This window comes from Mytilus edulis, chromosome 9, assembly GCF_963676685.1.
Source record: "Mytilus edulis chromosome 9, xbMytEdul2.2, whole genome shotgun sequence".
Lineage (NCBI taxonomy): Eukaryota > Metazoa > Mollusca > Bivalvia > Mytilida > Mytilidae > Mytilus > Mytilus edulis.
In genome coordinates, this window is record NC_092352.1 from 7,708,435 (window position 1) to 7,730,689 (window position 22,255).

The following is a 22,255-nucleotide window of genomic DNA, read 5'->3' on the forward strand; positions in this document are numbered from 1 at the left end:
ATTTGTTTTTCGTTCATTTTTTTGTACATAAATAAGGCCGTTAGTTTTCTCGTTTGAATTGTTTTACATTGTCTTATCAGAGCCTTTTATAGCTGACTATGCGGTATGGGCTTTGCTCATTGTTGAAGGCCGTACGGTGACCTATAGTTGTTAATTTCTGTGTCATTTTGGTCTTTTGTGGATAGTTGTCTCATTGGCAATCACACCACATCTTTTTTTATATATTAGTTATGTTAAATTATTCATTTTGTTTATTTGAAGTATAATGGTAATTGGATTAAGATAAAATGTCAAAACCAGTAACTTTAAAATATGTGTAAAAAGAGCCGTGGGGGTAAAGCACGCGACCAAAAAAATTGTGTCCAAATTTCGTAAATGAACATGTAATAATAAATCTGCAGATATGTACAGGTGCAATACTTAAATATCATAAAGGGTTCTGAGGAAATAGGGGCATTTCCCCCGCAAAAAGTGAATCCATTTATCAGTCCATTACAGGATTTAAAAAAAAATCTTCAGATAATTTTTCTTGATCTGGAATATTAGTTTCGTCTCAGGTTTCGTGACAAACTTTGAAGGTTTATGCATTTTTAATATAAAAAAAAGCCATACAGTCTGCCAGTATCAATAGTCATATTGAAAAAAATGAATAAACAAATTCACTTTCAAAACTTTGCTTCAAACCAAAATATTAAAAAATGCTTGCATTCTGCTCAATTTTAATCTAATTCGATTTGACAAAGAATTTGTTGTTTTAAAAATGTTAACCACAGACTATAACTATTAGTACCTGTTATTTTTTCCCGTAAAACTGCATATACAATATTATGCTCTCAGTCAGTTTACTCATTTGACCACAAACAGTTTTTGTTCAACTTCCGTAAAATTTCACAAAGGTTTGGCAAAGTTATTGTTATCTAAAAACAGTTTAACATAATGAACCTAAATATTGACACTTTCAACGAAATTAAGGATTGCTATGTCTTGCTTTGGCGTCATCAATATGTCACAGGCTCGACAAAACTGTGAACCACAATACGAATCTCCGAAGATGACGAAGTGCTTTAAACAAAAGGGAAATGAGTATAGAACTCACAGCATTGATTCAGACTTGACAGAAAATAAACGAATATATAATATGATACCATTTGGCTGAACAGTAAATTTGATACGCAATTACACGCCAACGAAGAAAGAATTATAAAGCAGATGTGCTTCTAACAAGTTCTTTTTATTTTCTTTTGGTTTTGACGTAAACGTAGCTACGCGCATGGCATCTTTAGCGAGTGCATAGTTTGTCAAAGTTTATGTAAACTTTGCAGACGTATGTTAGAAACAAATGATCAAAACATATGTGCGCTTAGCCGTTTGCATCGTTTGTGTAAAGCTAGGTTGACACTGCCGATCAGACCAACTCGATCAATCACGATCAAGACAAATAAAGCGATCGGGAAACTGGTCTGTCTCAAGACAAGAATGTCCGGGGTGGTCTACATTGGTCGTCATCGATCTGACTTTCTACCCGAGAGTTTTTGACATGTCAAAAACATTCGAGTAAGGATCGAGAAGCCAGTCACTCGAGAAGAGATCGAGAATTCGTCGAGTAGTGATCGAATTGATCGGGAAAGGATCGTGTAGAGATCGAGTTTGGTCGGAATACAAATAGTTTACCGATCAGTACTCCATCATTTCGATCTTTGCTCGACTAATATCCGATCATTTCCCGATCATCGACAACCTGTACGATATGTGGTCAAGATTAATTCGACCAATGTCCGATCGCTTCTTGATCACTGCGACTTCTATATTATTTTCATCCAAGACCAACTCGACCAATACCCGATCTCTACGCGACCACATTCGATCACTCTTCGATCTCTACCTCTCATAACTTTGCTTCTGCAAAAATATATTGTCAATATTTATTTTAAACTACACAAATTCCTCCATGAACAGTACGCGTCTGTACTTTTGCAATTAGGTGTAAAAAGAGAGAACACAGATACCAAAGAAACAATCAAACTCAAATGTCAAACCGACACAGCCATAGCGAAAAACGAAATCCGACGAGAAGACAAACAGAGGTCTACATATAAAACAACATAATAAAAACTAAAAACTTAGCAACACGAAACCCAATTAAACTTGGGATGATCTCAGGTGTTTCGGAAGGGAAGTAGATTCTGCATTTTGGCCCCAGAGGATTTTTCAAATATGAAAGTAATTGTGCATTAAAATTCATTATTAGACAGCTGATGACTAATTTAACCTTCAACATTAGTTTTTAAGAACATCAATATTATATTTTAGCTGTTTATTGGGCAGTTTTTGTTTGACTGTCCGTATTTTCCGTATGTCCAGACATGTTTGTAGTATAAAAATAAGAAGATGTGGTATAATTGTCAATGAGACAACTCTCCACAGGACGCAAAATGACACAGATATTGACAGCTATAAGTCATCGTACGGTCGAATGTTTACAAATGCTTTTTTCATACGCTTTTTGATATAATTTTATTAAAATGATTTTTTTTTAAATTCGTGATAGATATATGTAAACAGTTTCAGAAAAGGTATCCTCAAGGGGATTAAAACTCTATTGTTGGCCAAATTTGGGGAAAATATGTGACATTTTTATCCCCTTTTAGCAATATTTTTATTTAAAATGGCAGGTTGTTGCCATGGATACACCAACAAGAAATATATGGAACCATTCAACTCCTGGGTATCAGATCTTTATAAAAAATACTGATTATATACATATGCACATATGTGACACAGTACGCTTAATTTGAAAGAAAGCAAGGAAAAGTGGATGGTAATATTTAACTAAATTGCTATCTAAAATCAGTATTAATCCAGTGACAAATCTCATTTTGAAGAAAAGAGCAATAAAACTCCCATAACAAAGTCTCTCATACTTTTGATTTTGGCATTTCACTAGGGACTTTCCGTTTTATATTTTCCTCGGAGTTCAGTAATTTTGTGAATTATAATTTATAATACCCACACAGTGGTCGCCTTGTCAGCCACTACATCATCTAGATTTTTCGGCACCCTTTGCTGTTCATCCCCTTTTGTTTTCTGCGCTCTCTTCAAGCTCCGTCACAGCTATTAACCTGTCTATCTGAGCTCTAAACACCTTGCCAAACAATCCAACTGCTTTATTTCCATGAAGATATTTTCTATGTATAATTTTACTCAGACCTTCTGTGAACTACTGAATCTAACCAAATAAACGGAGAACGTGTCCATTGGATACAGATAATGACCAAGCTTGCATATAACGTTATAAAGAGTCATTACTCAAGAACGGTAACAGTGACAACACCCAAATTCGCACTTGGTCTGTGTTTTATGTTATTGCGTTTCGTTAAATTTGGTTGAGGCAAAATAAAGTTAGAGAACGGAGACTAATTGTCGTACGTATGCGGGTGATAAAAAAATCAGATGTTTTTATACAGAAATTGTACATACCCGACCAATGCCAAACTATCAGTACGACCTCTTAACGATCAATTCGATCTGGTCTGGCCGAGATCGAGCTGAGATCGAGTATAGTTGATTTGGTCTTCCTAGTCGAGTAAAGATCGTGTAGAGATCGTGAATTGGTCGGATTTATCGAATAAGTATTTAATTAGTGGTCGGGTTTGAGTCGTGATGGAGTCGTTAAGGAGTCGTAAATGGTCGGATTAAGTTCGTGTACAGTCGGATAGCAGTCGGGTAGAAGTTATAAACAGGCCCGATCAAGAATTCGATCACGCTTGGTCGTGGAAATTTGGACAATCGGGATCATCGAGTTGATCTGATCGGCAGTGTGAACCTATCTTAAGAAAGAAATGCACCCTGTCAATTACAGGTTTATCTGTTTCTTAATATTTTAAGTAATCCATTTAATTGCACCTTTTGTATCTTGAAAATTGTTTTTCCATGAAAGGGGCACTAGCCAATATGGTTCCATTTCGGCAAAATAAGCGAAGAAACATTTATAATGAATTTTTCACTTGCAAATGAATAATTCGACCTCATTAAATACGTATTCATGTGAACTTTAATTTAACCTGTTAGCTAGAGATGGATTGCACGTGAATTGTGTGTGTATAATTATTCAAGGGAAAAGAATGTCACCATCGAAAGAGAAACAAATGAAAAACATTAATTGACTAATTCGATCCACAAAACATCATTCTTATATAGGTAAAAACGATGATAAACATATATTTTTGATCTATAATATGAAATTAAACAGACCTAGAAAATCCAAAAGCAAGAGTTCGTTTTATCTATTTAATATCTATTTATTTATGTTTATATCACTTATATATGGTCATAGAAAGTATTTGGAGGCCAACTCAAGAGTTAATTAGATGGGTCTAGACTAAATACACGAAACTAAGCTAAATATTCTCGATCCGATGTTCTGTTTATAATTGTTTATTTTAAACGTTTTATAATTTGGATAAATGTTTTACATTGTTATAAATCAAATATTAGAATTTGAGTCAAATCGGTGAACATGAATTTGACAGAATGATTGTGCCCCTTTAAGAAAATATTCTCAATAGTTTCAAGGTTATTTTGTTACATTTTATGTGTTTGTATATGTGTGTGACTTTGTTATTTTACAACACAAACATTGAAAACCCACCCTTATATGTTCCGCATACATGAAGGATTTTGTAATTAGCTGTGAAAATAATTTTATCGTGTGTGTTATAATTCATAATAACACTTAAAACATTTAATTTAAGTATTTGAAGTATAAATTGCGTAATTTTGTATTAATAATGTAATATTGACGGATGCACGTCATTATTTTCCTTCTGTGAGCCTTTCACATGCTTTGGTGTTATGTATAGATATTGACTACGTCACACTGTAACAGGATTATTTAGGTTCCAATTGAGGATAAATATGTCGTATATACCCCGGCAGGTTCATAAATATAATACTGACATTTCTATGTTGTTATCCAATCATTAAACTCGACACAATGATAATCCGTAATATATAAATAAATATGAAGGCTGGTTTTTATGCTATAGTTAGAGGAGGGGTAAGGCGTGAGCGCAATGCAAGCGGTGTTGTCGTTGGTGTATGACGTGAATAGCACAAGTTCCAGCGCCGTTCGGGTAGGATGTAAAAAATGCGATCTACTCTAACATTGTAAGGTTGATTTTCTAAGCACTTTTATATAAATTTTCTTGGTATTTCTTAATCGTAAGAAATCCAATGGACGAGATATAATTTACAGTGTTCCGGATCACCTAGATTAGGCGATATTTTTGGAGATAAGGAATTCATAGTCTACAGATTTGCACAACGGTACAAATGAAGGATGGTAATATACGAAGATGATGTCAAAAAATCATGTTGACAAATATTTCGATTTATAGCTTTCGTCAGTATCAATAATTTTAACAATAATAATTGTATGCGTAAATTAGCTCAACAATACAGGTAAGTTTCGATCTATGAGGGGGGATAGGAGGGTCTTGATCCCGAAATCCCGGACTTGAAAAAACGAAATCCCGAGGTCCCGAATTTAAATAAAGCAAATCCCGACATCCCGAAATCGAAAAAAAGGATTCCCGGATCCCGAAAGGGTCAATCCCGAAATCCCGAGCTTAAAAACACCTGACCTCGGAGTCCCGATAAAGGTCCTATCCCCCCTCATCTATTGATTTAATTCCAAATCTTGAACATCACAATATAAAACAATACTCGATACTCAAATATACGTGACTGTGTATATTTTAGGGATGGCAACGAGTACTCGAGTACTCTGGTACTCGCTCGGAAGGCCGAGTACTCGAGTACAGTTTTAGTACTCGGATAACCGTTTGCCTGTTATACATCTTGAGATATTTCTCTTCACATTTCCACTCCCCTTTCCGTTGAAATGTCCCCTTCGTAATACTAAAAAAAAAACAATTAACAGCATAAACATGTTTATCCTGATGATCATGACTATTTGTTATAGTAGTACTAGCAACGTCCTTTCCTTCCGAGGGAATGTTTTCATATGCCTTCTTGTAACAAAAAATAGAAAGTCAGACAGTCTTTCGTCTGAAATTGTTGACCAGATCATATTTCTAAACAAGAACAAATTCAAAGTGACCTGCGGTGAACCCTACACAACTGATTAGAGACATTTTCAACGGTGTTTGTACACGGATCAACACTTTCATGGATTAATTATTGTCATTATTAACTAATCAAGACTTCCATATACGTGATTGGCATGAGATGTACATTTATATTAATTTAATAACTCTGTTTTTGAAAATTATCTATAATTGTTTAATTTACAATGTAAAGATAGGCGAAAATACGAGAGCGAAATTCAAACCCAAAAGTCGAAAATAAACCGACTGCATATATTGTCTACTATGTCGGACTTTATATACAAATATTATGATTTTATTGGAATTTGGTTCATGAACACGTACACAAAAAATAATTGCTATTATGATAGGCTACTAGTAAAAACAATGGTCGGTAATTCATTGTTTAATTAATACAAAAACCAGAGGATCAAGCTTTTTTGTCTTTCGTTAATATGTTTATGAATGGTAATAACGAAAACACTTCATCACACCTAAAATATAAACTTTTAAATAGACGTTTAAGATTTATTCGACTACTCACGAGTACTCTAGTATCACGACCGAGTATCCGAGTATTAAATTTCAGATCTTTTGACATCACTAGTATATTTACATCCCTACATGAGTGTAAAATAAAACTAATTATTTCTTATTGAGGTATGGAGCTGGCATGTCAGTTCACTGCTAGTAGTCTGTTGTTATTTATGTATTATAGTCATTTTGTCTTTGGTTACATCTTCTGACATCAGACTCGGGCTTCTCTTGAAATGAATTTTAATGTGCGTATTGTTATGCGTTTACTTTTCTACATTGGCTAGATGTATAGGGGAAGGGTTGAGATCTCATAAACATGTTTAACCCCGTGCCATTTTTGCGCCTGTTCCAAGTCAGGGGCCTCTGACCTTTGTTAGTCTTGTATTATTTAATATTTTAGTTTCTTGTGTACAATTTGGAGTTGAGTATACCGTTCATTATCACTGAACTAGTATACATATTTGTTTAGGGGCCAGCTGAAAACGCCTCCGGGTGCGGGAACTTCTCGTTGCATTGAAGACCTGTTGGTGACCTTCTGATCTGCTGTTGTCTGTTCTATGGTCGGGTTGTTGCCTCTTTGACACATTCCCCATTTCCATTCTCAATTTTATAGTTCATTTATCCAAAAGATTTCCCGAACCTGTCGCCGTGCATCACTCCAGTGAATGCTCTGTTGAAGTACTAGGATTTTCATGCGGATAGAGTCATCAAGTTTATGACTCGACTGTCTGAAATGCTGAGACACTGGGAGAAGTGGCCTCTTTGAAATGGAGGCTACAAAACGAACATTCTAGAATGCAAATTACATTCATACTTTTGCAGGTTACAATGCAAAATATTCAATAGTTATTTTCGGTTGCCTTTCTGTGAAAAGTTGATGAGTGATTCAGCTGTAGGCAGGATTTGCTGCTGTTTTCATCACACGAACGATATTCTCAAGAAGTACTTCTATGATCAGACATTTCAGCCCGCCCAAACATGTTGCGCACACTATTGGGTTGCCTAAAAGCTATCACGGGGTGCTCGGTGGAAAGTTTTGTTAGTTTAGAATAATTTTTTTTTTAATTAATCAAAGTTTTATTGCACGTTTCTAGAAATCTCATGTCATGTTCATGTCAATCAAGGTTGAGCAATCAGTTATATAATCAAAGCAAGTTATCAAACAAAACTTTAAACTACAAGCATTTGGAAAATAGCTCTAAAGTGTGCATCTTAGATTGAGTGAGTGGTAACGTTTTATATCGCACAAATAATTGCCATACATTTGACGAAGCGAGGTTGGAAGATATACCGTCCTAGTATTTTCACCAAAGATAAATTGATTCACAGTTCAGTTAAGTTTCAAGGGGCACTAGCTAGAGATTTATAAAAAACGTAATATATATATTTTTTTGCTCAATCATTAATAAAATGCAAATAGTGAAATAACAATTCGCTTTTATCAGCTAGTATGGTTCAATTTTGTCAAAATAAGCTAAAAAAACATTGATTATGAATTATTTACTTGCAAATGAATAATTCGGCCTCATTGAATCCGTATTCCAGTGAACTTCAATTTCACCCCTTAGCTTTAGATGGATAACATGTGAATTGTATGTGTAAGGCTATTTAAAGGAAAAGAAAGTCAACACTGAAAGTGAAACACAGGTAGATCATTTGATTGACTAATTCGATCCACAAAAACAATTATTCTTACACTAGTAAAAACGATGATTAACATTTATTTTTCTTCTATGATATGAAATTAAATAAACCTATAATAATCCAACAGCACGAGTTTGCTTAATCTATTTATATCTATATTATGTTTACATCGATTAAGCCAGGCAATGGGCAAAGCGCCAGGAGGAAGACGTAGACACTCTTCCCGAGTCGACTAAGGCAGTGAGGTCGTTGATACAAATCAGAATTAAGAAACTGAACGGGTCCATCTATGCCCATGGTAAGTCAATCTTTAAAAACCGAAATGTTGCAAAACACTTATACTACCTCCATGACAAATATGTTGTTGTCCCCGCAGATAAAGCCCCAAACAACATCGTTTTTGTGTGTAAAACTCATTGCGTTCACTGCTTGATAAACGAATTAGGTATTGACAATTCACTTGGAAACTCAACATATACCCTCACGACAAAGGAAATCCTGGATAATCATAGGTCTGTTCTATGTTCCTTTGGAATTTCAACCAAAGATGAAGAGCTGGATCTTCCATCACTGTAATGGATAGCTAAACTACATAAGTGTCCTTACAAACAACGGTATATTGCTGGGTCTTCCAAGTGCTCCATGAAATCTCTTTCTAAATTATTAACATCTATTTTATCAGCAATCAAAGACGGGCTTCAACGTAATTGTGACACTGCCTATTCTAGAGGTGGCGTGAATCAGATGTGGGTACTTAAAAAATTCAAAGATCTTTTAGAGTACAAACAATCTAACTCTCTTTCATCTTGCAATAGTATTTAAACATTTGACTTTTCTACACTTTACACTAGTATTCCACATTCCAAACTAAAAGACAAATTGAAAGAGTTGGCATTGCTTTAATTTGTTTCATAAAAAAGAATTGCCAACGTAGATACAAGTATCTTGTCTTAGGGAGGAATAAATCCTACGTTGTAAAGGATCACTCTGATTCAAACAAAAAATTCTCTGAAACTGACATTATCAAGATGCTTAATTTCTTGATTGACAACATATTTATTACGTTCGGAGGACGTGTTTTTCAACAGACTGTCGGCATTCCAATTGAAACCAATTCTGCCCCTCTTCCTGCCGACTTGTTTCTTTATTATTATGAGGCTGACTTCATACAGGAACTTCTTAGGAAGAAAGATAAGAAGTTAGCAATATCCTTTAACTCAACTTTCCGCTATATAGACGATGTTCTTTCACTACAAAATTCAAAATTGGGTGACTAAATTGATCGCATTTATCCCATCGAACTAGAGATAAAGGATACAACAGATACAGTTAAGTCGGCTTTATATCTTGACTTACATCTAGAAATTGACAATGAAGTTTAAAACAAAACTTTTCGATAAAAGAGATGATTTCAGCGTTTCAATTGTGAACTTTCCATTTCTAAGTAGCAACATACCAGCAGCCCATGCATACGGGTATATATCTCCCAATTGATACGATGTTCCCGTGGTTGCATTTCCTATAATGATTTTCTTGATAGATGGTTGCTGCTCACAAGGAAGCTATTAAACCAAGAGTTCCAAATGGTGAAAATGAAATCATTCCTTCGTAAATTTTACGGACGCCATCACGAGTTGGTTGACCGTTATGGAATAACCGTTTCACACATGATATCGAATATGTCCTTACGTAGTAACTACAATCCCCTTCCCTTTCATGAATGTGACCTACCGAATAAGACTATTTACCAGATTTGTCATAACATGAGCAACACGACGAGTGCCACATGTGGAGCAAGATCTGCTTACCCTTACGGAGGACCTGAGATCACCCCTAGTTTTTGGTGGGGTTCGTGTTGTTTATTCTTTAGTTTTCTATGTTGTGTCATGTGTACTACTGTTTGTCTGTTTGTCCTTTTCATATTTAGCCATGGCGTTGTCAGTTTATATTTGATTTATGAGATTGACTGTCCCTATGGTATCTTTCGTCCCTCTTTTAAGAAAACAAAGACAACTTTGTATATTATTTTTATCACATGAACAGCCTCTAACTATTTCAAACAGACAGTTCTGTTAATTACTTGGAAAAATCGCGAAACAAACATGCTGTGCAACTCAAACTAGATAAAACTAAACATAAGTCACAGTTGGTTGAATCTTACACATATTGCGAACGTGTATTTTGTGATTTATTGTTGTTTAAAAAATACATAATGCGAATGAGAAACAGTTTATTTTATTTTATTTGAAAACTCTGTACAATTCAGTCTCTTTGTATTGTTGTGCTGCTTTTTTTGTACCGTTCCTTGTAAAGTCTTGTACTGTTCGTTGTGCGAAATCCTACCAATATGGCAGAAATGTGTATAAAACGGTGTGACAAATGTTCAAAGCTATTTCAAGCGAGTACTAAAACTTTTCAAGGAAAATTCGCCTTTAAGATACGTTATATTCATGGATGTGCTACTCCAGGATATTCTTGGATACAGGACACACTAAAAGCAAACTCACCAAAAATATAAGAATAAGCATGAAATGGACGTGTACCACCTTAAGACGATGTGACGCATATCACCACGACTTTCGTGCGAGCTTGACCTCTGACCTCAAGTTCAAAATATTTAAATTGTTCTAAGCCACGGGGTATTAGAGCATTTGCGTTAATCAAGTATGTGTTGGCGTATCCGTATCGGCGTATCGTATAACACGTTTATGAGGAAAGGATAAATTAAGTCGGGTTGGTCCCGATGCAAATATTTTATAATGCATTTAATTTTAATTTAGATCGGGGTTAAGTCATTATTGTAAACACATCTGTTCGATGCGTATGTATACATCGATCTGTACACGTATCCTGATACGTGAATAATGCAAATGCTCCATTAATAACGGCCGTACAGTTGATTATGGACGATAATCGCTGCATCGCGAATCGAGGTTGGAAGATATACAGTCCTAGTATTTGTTACCAAAGATTAATAGGGGAGGATAGAGCGAAAACCCACCACATTCTGTATGAACCTGTCAACAGTCGGAAGCTTTTAATTTAGTGGTTGACGTTTGTTACTGCATATCATAACTGTTTTTCGTTTATTGTTTTGTTCATAAATCAGGCTGTCACTTTTCTCTTTTGAATAGTATTACAATGGCATGCCGGTGTGTTTTATGGCTTGGTTATTTTTTTATTTTTAAATTGACCTCTTTTTAATTCGGAACAAAAGATGATAGAAATTTAAAGACGGTCATTAACACAGGTTAAAACGGTATTTTCTCTCGTATTTTGAAACATCTGGTGTCCTTCTACTTGTGCGTTGCGACTTAAATGTGCTAATGATAAAACAAATGACGAGTCGGGAAGAAAGATAATTCTATAAGACTCGAAGTTACATCTTTTTAGCATAATAAGTGGTAAAGGGTCATATTTGTTTGTTGGAATCTATACATTGTCGTTTTGAATTCGCCTTCCCGTGTTATTTTCAAATAGAATGATTGATTGTAGGTTGCTTAACGTCCAGTGGCAAACATTGCTTGCATATTCAGGACCAGAACAAGAATAAGTGGGGTTCGTGTTGTTTATTCTTTAGTTTTCTATGTTGTGTCATGTGTACTATTGTTTTTCTGTTTGTCTTTTTCATTTTTAGTCATGGCGTTTTCAGTTTATTTTTGATTTATGAGATTGACTGTCCCTTTGGTATCTTTCGTCCCTCTTTTAACAATGATTACAATAGGTAGGTCGGGATGATGATCGGGGAAATTTAAACATCCACTGAAAAATGAGGGTATATTGGATAGGGACAGCAATTTTGCCTTGCCACAGGCCATCTTCGGACCCTCTTCAAATAGTTGAAACGTAGAACCGAGTAATTTTGAATGTCTCTTCAAAAGTAACTTGGTTGGATTTTTCTCCCCTTTCCTCTCCCAAATGAAAAAAAAAACCCAAATAAACAATCAAAGAAATAAAAAATAACTACACAAAAAAACAACACGAACAAAAGTATCTTTGTAATGAAGAGTTGGTTATTCTTTTACAAAGACATGCCTCAATCGACAAGTTATAATCAAAACAGAATATAGATTAAAGGGATTCCTTTTATTTTAACACAAATTATTTTGATATTTGCGTTACAAATCTACAGTTGCTTAAGGACAAGCCATCCAGGAAATACGAGCTCCCCACATTTTTGTGTCGCCAGAGGTCTTTATCTTCATATTGAATCCAGATTTAGAGAGATTGGTAACTTCTGTAACCAGTCTGGAATTGGAGTCCTTAGAAGTGTCATACAGATATAGTCCGTACACCAAGGCTGGAACAGCAGTAAATGGTGGGTTAAAAGTAATGTATCTTGAAACTGGAAATTTCCTCTCTGGATAGGCATGCTCGCCAAAGACTCCAGACTGACCTGTGTTAAAAATAAAATATTATATAAAACACGTGAAACACAACTTAAGGAGCAGGATGACTTACCCTTCCGGAACACATCCAGTTTTAAGTTGGGTTCGTGTTGCTTAGTATTTAGTTTTCTATGTAGTGTCTTGTGTAAAAAACTAAATTACAGAAATCGCTTTAATTTTACAACAGTTTAGTTTAAGTACAGCTTATTTAAAAAAAATAATAAAAATTATAGGTCACCGATGAGTTAAAAAAATATATTTCAATTTTAATGCAAAAAAGAATGGCATTTTTCATCAAAGGGAGATAATTTGAAGCTCTTTCAATGATATAAACATTTTAAAAGTCATCTGGGGCCAACACGAATTGATGTTTTAGGTTAATTTTAGTACCATATTATAAACTAATATAAAGTGTAATAAATAAACTTTGTAATTAAAACAAAACTTTAAATATTTGCTGAATTTTTAGTACCCTCGAGCCTCCTTAAGGTCGAAAGGCTATGGACTTTTCATTTTGGATTTCCTATGGTTTCGGTATTTTTGATATTTTACATTTTTTTACACTGATATTTATAACACTTAGGTAGTTTACTTGCACTATCACTAAGTAGGTTTAAGTAGGTGTACTTAATTAGCTTAATTAACCAATGCCAACTTTATTTACTAACCTGTACACTAAGGTGATTTACTTACACAAACAATGGTAAAGTTCATTAAGTACCACACTAAGATGGATTACAAAGACGTTCATGTACACTGAAACTAGTGTGGTTTACTAAAACTTACAATTACTTAAGTGTATTTCGTACACTGGCACTAACTGGGTTTACTTAATATGCAACTAAGGTGGTATACATACACCGACACTATGATGGTTTATTTTCACTGACCTCTCTAAAGACTCTGTTTTCAGTGAGCATGTCACATTACTTGAAATATTTACCCCATTCAAAACGTTTCGGAGGGCAAATATACAAATTATTTGACAATAAGACGCAGAGCAGTAAAAACATCATAATCCTGGTACTTTTGATAACTTTTGACACACCCGGACATGCATGACCTGCAATCAATCATATTACATATGAGCTGCATGTATACTGATATATCTATAAAAAATTGATTGATTTTGGACAACGTTTCGGTTGATTTTGGGTCCTCAATGCTCTTCAACTTTTTACCAGTTTTGCCTTATAATTGTTATCAATATGCTAATGACATCAGTATTATACAAATGTTGTTTTCCTTTAACTTTTCGAGAGATTAATTAACACAGCCTTTACATTTTATTGTGTTATGGGACTACTAGTCTTCTTAGCATTAATCTCAAATAGATATAAGAAGATGTTGTATGAGTGCCAATGAAACAACTCTCCATCCAAGTCATAATTTGTAAAAGTAAACCATTATAGGACAAAGTACGGTCTTCAACACAAAGCGTTGACTCACACCGAACAGCAAGCTATACAACTTCAGAATATATATTGAAGGCATGCGTCAAAAACATTGTTTTCTGTATTGTTAAATAATACTTACATCCTCTTCTTGACGCTGTAAAAAATAATCTAAATATTAGTAAACGAAACACCATGACATCTTTAATTGAATAGACTTTATTCATTGTGAAGGAACATCTGACGGTTTAACATATACATTTTCGATAATTTGAATTACAACTATTACCTTACTCTAAATGAATCAATAACGACTAGAAAATAATTTATGTAAAAAATACAACATTCTTAAATCGAATAATATATGATATAGCCATGACGCGAAGCAGAAATGGCGATTAAATATAAAAAAATAATCTTGACCATGGTCATCTATCTGGACTGAATGCATGCATGTTGTCCCGTTACACCACTGTCCCAGGTTAGGGGAGGGTTGGAATCCCGCTATCATGTTTAACCATGTCACATCCTGTATGTATGAGCCTATCCCAAGTCGGAAAACTGTAATTCAGTGATTGTCGTTTGTTGAAATGCTTACCCTTCCGGAGCACCTGATTTCACTCCCGGTTTTTAGTGGAGTTCGTGTTGTTTCTTAATTATTATTTATAACTGTACATGTTGATGTAAATGTCCTTTGGTTTTGTGAGTCTTTGTTTACTCATTGGTTTTGATTGTTATTGTCTTAGGCCGTTAGTTTTACAATTGTCATTTGGGGAACTTTTATAGCTGACTATGCAGTATGGACTTTGCTCATTGTTGAAAGCCATACGGTGTTCTACGAGGGACAATATTCCCCAATATTCATGCAATAACCCTTTTATTGTATAGCAATATAATATTTGAAAGTAAAAATTAGTTTAAACTAAGATTGTGTTGTTGATGACGTCATGAATTTAAAGGATTTATTGCACTAGTGCAATATTGGAATTTATTGCACGTTAACTTTTGGTGACTTTTTGTGGGAAATATTATATTGCTATGCAAAAATAGCGATTATTCGAGTTAATTGGACATTTAATACAGGCAATTCGTGCTGTGAACATCACATGGACAGTCGAATATTTTTGGATGAGGTTATCAACATAAGTAGAAATATGCAGTTGTAATGTTCATATAATGTATATACAATAACCGAATTTTGTATTTGTCATTTTTGCCGGGAATATACAAATATTAAAGTGTTATTAAATACACGAAAGCTAATTTTTCTGTTACAAGCTGGGTCAAAAAGCTTAACTAAAAATCTATGTAATTATCTTAAAGCTGCATGGAAGCTAAGATTGCAAATTATCAGTTAATATATTATTCATATTATTATAAGTTATCTCTGCATTATTTGATTTATTTAATTGTTCTCTGTATTCTGTCATATTTGTCATATATGTATATATGTATTATGCTAAAGCAATGTTGTTGCTAATGCAATAAAGATTCATTCAATCAACTGGCTGTTTTTGTATCGGCACTGGTATAGATTCAAGGTTTGCTGTATTGGCCTCGAGACACGTGATTAAAGTCGAAACCCAAAGATGTATACATAAGAACCGAAGCAGTTGCAAAGATATATCTATATGTATGGCACGCCTGAACCACTTTTATAGATAATCCTAGATTATCTCAGATAAACTAGAATTTTCTCAGATAAACTAGGATTTTCTCAGATAAACTAGGATTATCTCACTATTTTACTTTAAGCTAAGATAAACCGGGATTATCTCGATTTTTTCAGATAATCCCGGTTTATCTCAGAATTTTCAGATAAACCGGGATTTTCTCAAGATAATGAATTTTCTATATTTTCTAAGATAAATTAGAATTTTCTCGAATTTGAATTAAGCTGAGATAATCCTAATTTATCTGAGATAAACCGACATTATCTGAGAAAATCCGGGATTATCTGAAAATTCTGAGAAAATTGATTAACTAAAAAAAAAGGAGCCAATAGAAAGTCACGACACATTGGAGGAAAACGGTGATAAGGGATAAGATATAGAGACAATGGTGCATCTATACATATAGAGAGGAATGAAAGATAAGGCTCTTACGGGTAAAGTTTTAGAACGTTTAATTTTCCTAATTTGATAAAAAAAAATAACAATTGATATATTCAGGATGTACATGTATGAAAAGTATATCGATATTAACAAAAATTCGAGGGAATGAACAATTTAGATAATTGTCTTGAGAGTTTCTTTTAAGAAATTTGAATGTTATATCCGTATTTTTTTTTTGGAGATAATGAAATATGTTAAACAAAATCTGGCATCCGAAGATTTAACAAGGCCGGACAAATAACTAAAATGTTGAAATCAGTTAAGCAAAGGTTGGCATACACCGTTTCGAAGTTTTAAAGAGTTTCGTTTTAGAAAGTTATAATCTTATAAAACTAAATATATCCCATAAATTTCTTTTCGTTATAAGGCTTAACGAATACCGTTATGCGTAGTAATTTGCACGGGTGGATTCACCCGTGCATACCTAAGCGGGAATTAAATCATTCGACGGTTTGCATTCAATCAGTCTACACGTTTAATTCAATTGCTGTTAAGGTCTGTTTGACTTTTTTCTACTTCATGTCTGACGAGGAAGTCCAAAGTTCTCCTGAATGTGCACCTGCAAGAAGTCATTATAGGAGTGAAGATGACAATCCTACTAGCATCCCTACAGCTGATGCTTTCTCGTTGTTTTCCACAGGACATTGGTCGTCTAATTGTCCAGAAATAAGCGGTCTAACAACACCAGCAGTTCCAAATGAGGTATTATCTTTGATTGACTTTAATTTATGTTTAGACACATATGAGTATGACAATGAGTTAATACAACTTTATAATGTAAAAGGTCGATTGTATAATAGCCTACAATTTTGGAAAGAGAAACTTTTATTGCATGGCCGAGTTCAAAAAATTAGTTTTACCTATAGAATAGAATAGAAGAGAATATACTTGAATCTGGCTTTTTTTTTTTTTTTTTTGGAAAATTACCGATGCACCTACTTCTGTATTTTTGGTATTTACGGGAGTCGCTAAGGAAGTTAGCACTCCTCCTTTTGTTGTTAATACTTTATCGGTGTTGATTCTTGACCCCAGACACGTACATCAATACGAAATGTTATTTAAATTTAAATACGAGGTTTGATTCAAGACATCATCGGGGTACCTTCATATACATGATATAGATATGCATGTTGAATCACAAAAGTTTCTTGTGTTTTCATAGAAAAGTGACACTTATAAATCCTTGTTATACGACTGCAAGGAAATTTGCAGCGGATATTGGTAAAATCATTGCATTATTACCCGCATTAAGTAATATATGTAGAATTTTGACAAGACACACCATTTAGTAAATGATCGCTGGGACTCTAGAGTTAAGTTAGATCTTGTGTCTATTAAAGAGTTAGAATTTTGGCATTCTTCACTAAAATCTCAAGGTCAACTTGGCGAGAATTAAAGGCAGTGATTTTGACTTGGAAAGCTTTCCTGATCATTTTAAAATAAATTTCAAACTACTCACCGATTACCAAAACGTAGATAAAATATTCGAAGTTGGCAGTATGAAACTGGATTTGCCCAATCTAGCTATGGAGATTTTTTATGTTTGTACAAAAAATTCGATGTGTTTGAAAATTGAGTGGATACCAAGAACTTTGAATACTACCGCGGATCAGTATAGGAAAATATTTGATTTTGACGATTGGTCGTTGTCGGACAGAATTTTCCATTATTTTAATAAAATATTGGGACCTTTTAGCTTATATCGGTTTGCTAATAGTGACAATGCTTAACTCCCAAGGTATAATTCAAAGCTTTTTGATCCTTTAACAAAAGGTATATTTTTATAATTGATGCATTCACGTTTGACTGGTCAATCGATAATAATTTGCTCTTGTCACATGTATCTTTAATAGCTTACACTGTAAAACATATTCAATTATGTAAAGCTAACGGTACATTGGGTATCCCTTACCTGAAATCGACAGTTTTCTGGCCGATACTGGAGTCTGTTGACACCGGCAAGTTTGTTGGTTTAGTGCAAGACTTTGTTGAGTATAAAACCCCTTCTAAATTTTTTTTGAACAGGGGATGTGCTGAGAATTCGGTTTTAAATGATTATAGGTTTATTTCAAATGTGCTTGTATTGAAACTTGATGCTAAAGTGAATGAATAAATTTCGAGAAAAAATTCTTTATGCGGACCTTGCCGCTTTTTGATTTTTGATATTGTAACTGTAGATTGTACAGTGTACATATGTTTAATATGCGGACCTGGCCGCTTTTATCACGGACCTGGCCGTGATGTTCTGTCCTTGAAGGATAGGATTTTGCATATCTTTCCATGTCTTGTATTGAAACTTGATGCTAAAATGAATGAATGAATTTTTAATAAAAATATCTTTGTGAGGACCTTGCTGCTTTTTTGTTTTTTTTTATATTGTAACTGTAGATTGTACAGTATACATAATTATGTTTTATATGCGGACCTTGCCGCTTTATCACGGACCTGGTCGTGATTTTCTGTCCTTGAAGGATAGGACATTGCATATCTTTCCATGTCTTGTATTGAAACTTGATGCTAAAATGAATGAATGAATTTTGAGTAAAACTTTCTTTATGCGTACCTTGCCACTTTTTTTGTTTTTTCATATTGTAACTTTAGATTGTACAGTGTACATATGTTTTATATGCGGACCTGGCCGGGATTTTCTGTCCTTGAAGGATAGGATATTGCATATCTTTCCATGTTGTATTGAAACTTGATGCTAAAATGAATTAATTAATTTTGAGTAAAAATTTCTTTATGTGGACCTTGCCGATTTTTGTTTTTTGGTATTGTAACAGTAGATTGTACATTGTAAATGTGTTTAATATGCGGACCTGGCCGCTTGTATCACGGACCTGGTCGTGATTTTCTGTACTTGAAGGATAGGCGAAAACCATACAAAAGAAAGAATTTAACTTCCTATTTAACCTGTATCATGATAATTCTAACCTGTCCTATTGTAGGTTACTTTGTATGTTATAATTGGCTTATGCATGCTTGATTTTTTAGATACAAAGAACTCTTGCTTATAATAATGAGTGATATCAATTTTCATAAAACACACGTTGAAATCATAGTTCACAATGGCAAGACCGATATTTATAGACAAGGTAGTATAGTTATGATAGCAAATACGGATATACCAACTTATCCTGTTAATTTTTTTTTTTTTTTAAATATTATTGTGACTTAATTAGCAATCTTAAGATTAATTCTTCGGAGTACATTTTTGTTCTTTGCAGCCCCCAAAAGATACCTTAGTATTGAGTAAAATATATAAGCCTTCATCTTATACTATAGCCAGAGAAGCTTTAGGTGCAATAGGGTTAGACAAAAACAATTTAGTTTGTATAGTTTACGAAGAGGAGGCGCTTCTCAACCGCAAACAACGGTGTTTCAGATATGCTTTTCAAAGTTAATGGCCGTTGGCGAGCCGAAATTCTAAAGACGGATAGGTGAAATACAGTCTGTTTCTTATACCTTAGCATCTAATATACACTCTTTCGCCTTTTGTCTCGACTGGATGCTGCAAACCTACATCCCATAGTATATTTGTGTTTTGTGTTATTAAGCCTTGTATAGAAAAGAAATGCTTTATGTTCGGTTGAACCCGTGAAAAAGAACATAAATAAATTTCTTTTCGTTATAAGGCTTAACGAATACCGTTATGCGTAGTAATTTGCACGGGTGGATTCACCCGTAATCCACCCGTGCATACCTAAGCGGGAATTAAATCATTCGACGGTTTGCATTCAATCAGTCTACACGTTTAATTCAATTGCTGTTAAGGTCTGTTTGACTTTTATTTTGTTTTTGTTTAAAAAAAAAACCACTTGTTGTTCTATAGGTACTGTCTTTCACATGTATATTAAGATTATTCTTATAGAATTGTACAATTCAATAGATGCACATGTATACTGTCCAAAGTTACAGTATTTAATCAATTTCTCTTTTCATTCATTTAAATGTAGTTGCGAATTGTTTCTAATTTTTGTAATTATATTTTGTAGATTGTTCAGGCTGTTGATCATACTTCTAGGCAAGAGAATGTGATAAGGACCGTTTTTTGGCGTAACACCTGCCATTCTAAATTTTTTTTTCCACGTGTTATTATGTTCCGAATGTTTTATTAAAAGACTGGATGCTGCAAACCTACATCCCATAGTATATTTGTGTTTTGTGTTATTAAGCCTTGTATAGAAAAGAAATGCTTTATGTTCGGTTGAACCCGTGAAAAAGAACATAAGCAGTTTTTCTTGCATAATTTTCTTTATTAATACAGTGAAATATGGTGGAGGAATAGACATTTGCGGAAACGGTTATACACCTACGATTAGGATTGCAATTACACTTACAGGTAGCATTTAAATCTTGGGTCGTTTCAAAGTGTAAATATTAACCGTCGGTTCAAAACAAAGACTAACTCCTATGATGTTTTTTCTATAGTTGAACAACGGGATTTCAACGAAATATCGGTAAAAATGGCTTCTTTGCAGCTTGAGGTGGAATCTAGAGGTGAAAATACAACTCGGACCAGTTTGAAACACTTGTCAGACCAGTGACTTTTCGTGGTTTTTACGTTTAATTTAATTTTTGTTTGTTTTGTCTAGATTTGTTTTCTTCTCAATTAAATAAAACCGACATAAATATTGATTAACAGTACCAATCAAAATGTTATTATCTATTTTAGCATGATACGTTTTTCTCTTGATTGATTTCACGTCTGATTTTTTTTGACACAATAATGACTACACTATCGCCCAAAACGATTCACATCACACGAAGTAGTCCCGATCATCAGAGGGTAGTGATATCAAGCTTTGTTCAACGTCACATAAAATTGTCTCAACCAATACAATGTTTATTTCGCTATCACCATTTACAAACAGTGTTTTGTTGGTTCATTCAATCATGTTGCTCATATGTGTTGTAATTTGTAGATTAAAAGATCTGTCAATATATTACATTGTATTGTGTAATGCATTCGGTATACAGCAAAACAAATGTGACCTCATAATTAAATTTTGATCAGTGAATTATGGAGAACAAACGAATCACACGGTTATCAAGGGCGGATCCAGCCATTTTAAAAAGGGGGGGTTCCTAACCCAGGACAAAGGGGGGGTTCCAATTATATGTCCCCATTCAAATGCATTGATCGTTAAAAAAAGGGGGGGGGTTCCAACCCACGGAACCCCCCCCCCCCCCCTCTGGATCCGCGCCTGGTTATTAAAAAAACAAAATCAACCGGTCGGGGAAAAAGTTAAATCTGGAAAAAGAAATAGAGTAACAATTTCTCTAATTATGTATCCATTTTAGCCGATTTTTATTATAACGACCAGTTGATAAATTTTGTAAAATCGTTGAACGTACAAACAATGTAAGTATCGCTTTAATGTTCCAGTAAATGGACAAAAAAAAAACCCATTAATTTCGTTGTTGCAGAATATAAAGGAATTTTGGGATATCATTGTTGGTAATACAAGATGAATATAACGTCTCTTTGTTGATTGAATTTCCGTTGTTTGGGACAGCTTCAATCATTCAGAATGATTTGGTGTGCTTTTAAAAAAAATATTACTGATAATTTTTTATATTATGATAGGCGGATTATTTTGGAAATAGTAAAACGGAATTTCTAGTATGTAGTAAAGATATGTTACTAGTATTATGTCAAATATCCTGCTGTTATTGCATTACATGTCTTACCTTTAATTTGAGCTATTTCTACCTTCAGTGCTTTATTGTCATTTTCCAATGCATCCATTCTCCTTTGAACTACTTTGTACTCTGGAAACAAATCTAAAACAGTTTCTGTTCCCTGGCATATTACTAGTGCAAGAAAACATAATAATAGACATTGGGACTGCATTGTTTTAACTTCCACTCGAAACGATTGATACGAATGGGCACTTATTCTTTTTATAGGCTTGAAGATTATAACAAACTACAGATGCTTCCTGTTAATGTAAATGAATATTCATATCTACTTACATGTAAATGAATATTCATATCTACTTACATGTAAATGAATATTCATATCTACTTACATGTAAATGAATATTCATATCTACTTAATGTAAATG

The 22,255-nt window shown here is 34.0% G+C and overlaps 2 protein-coding genes across 3 annotated transcripts in view; both read right to left on the reverse strand.

Annotated features, from left to right (window-relative positions):
• The window catches only part of LOC139487562 (uncharacterized), a 36,574-nt gene that overhangs the window by 12,752 nt on the left and 1,567 nt on the right, over nt 1-22,255 (reverse strand). The window lies entirely within an intron of this gene.
• LOC139490255 (uncharacterized) lies at nt 12,356-22,126 on the reverse strand. Its single transcript, XM_071277107.1, has 3 exons — nt 21,879-22,126; nt 14,213-14,227; nt 12,356-12,684 (listed from the first exon to the last, which is right to left on the reverse strand). The coding sequence occupies exons 1-3, from the start codon at nt 22,039-22,041 to the stop codon at nt 12,425-12,427; spliced, it is 438 nt and encodes a 145-aa protein (XP_071133208.1). The 5' UTR covers nt 22,042-22,126; the 3' UTR covers nt 12,356-12,424.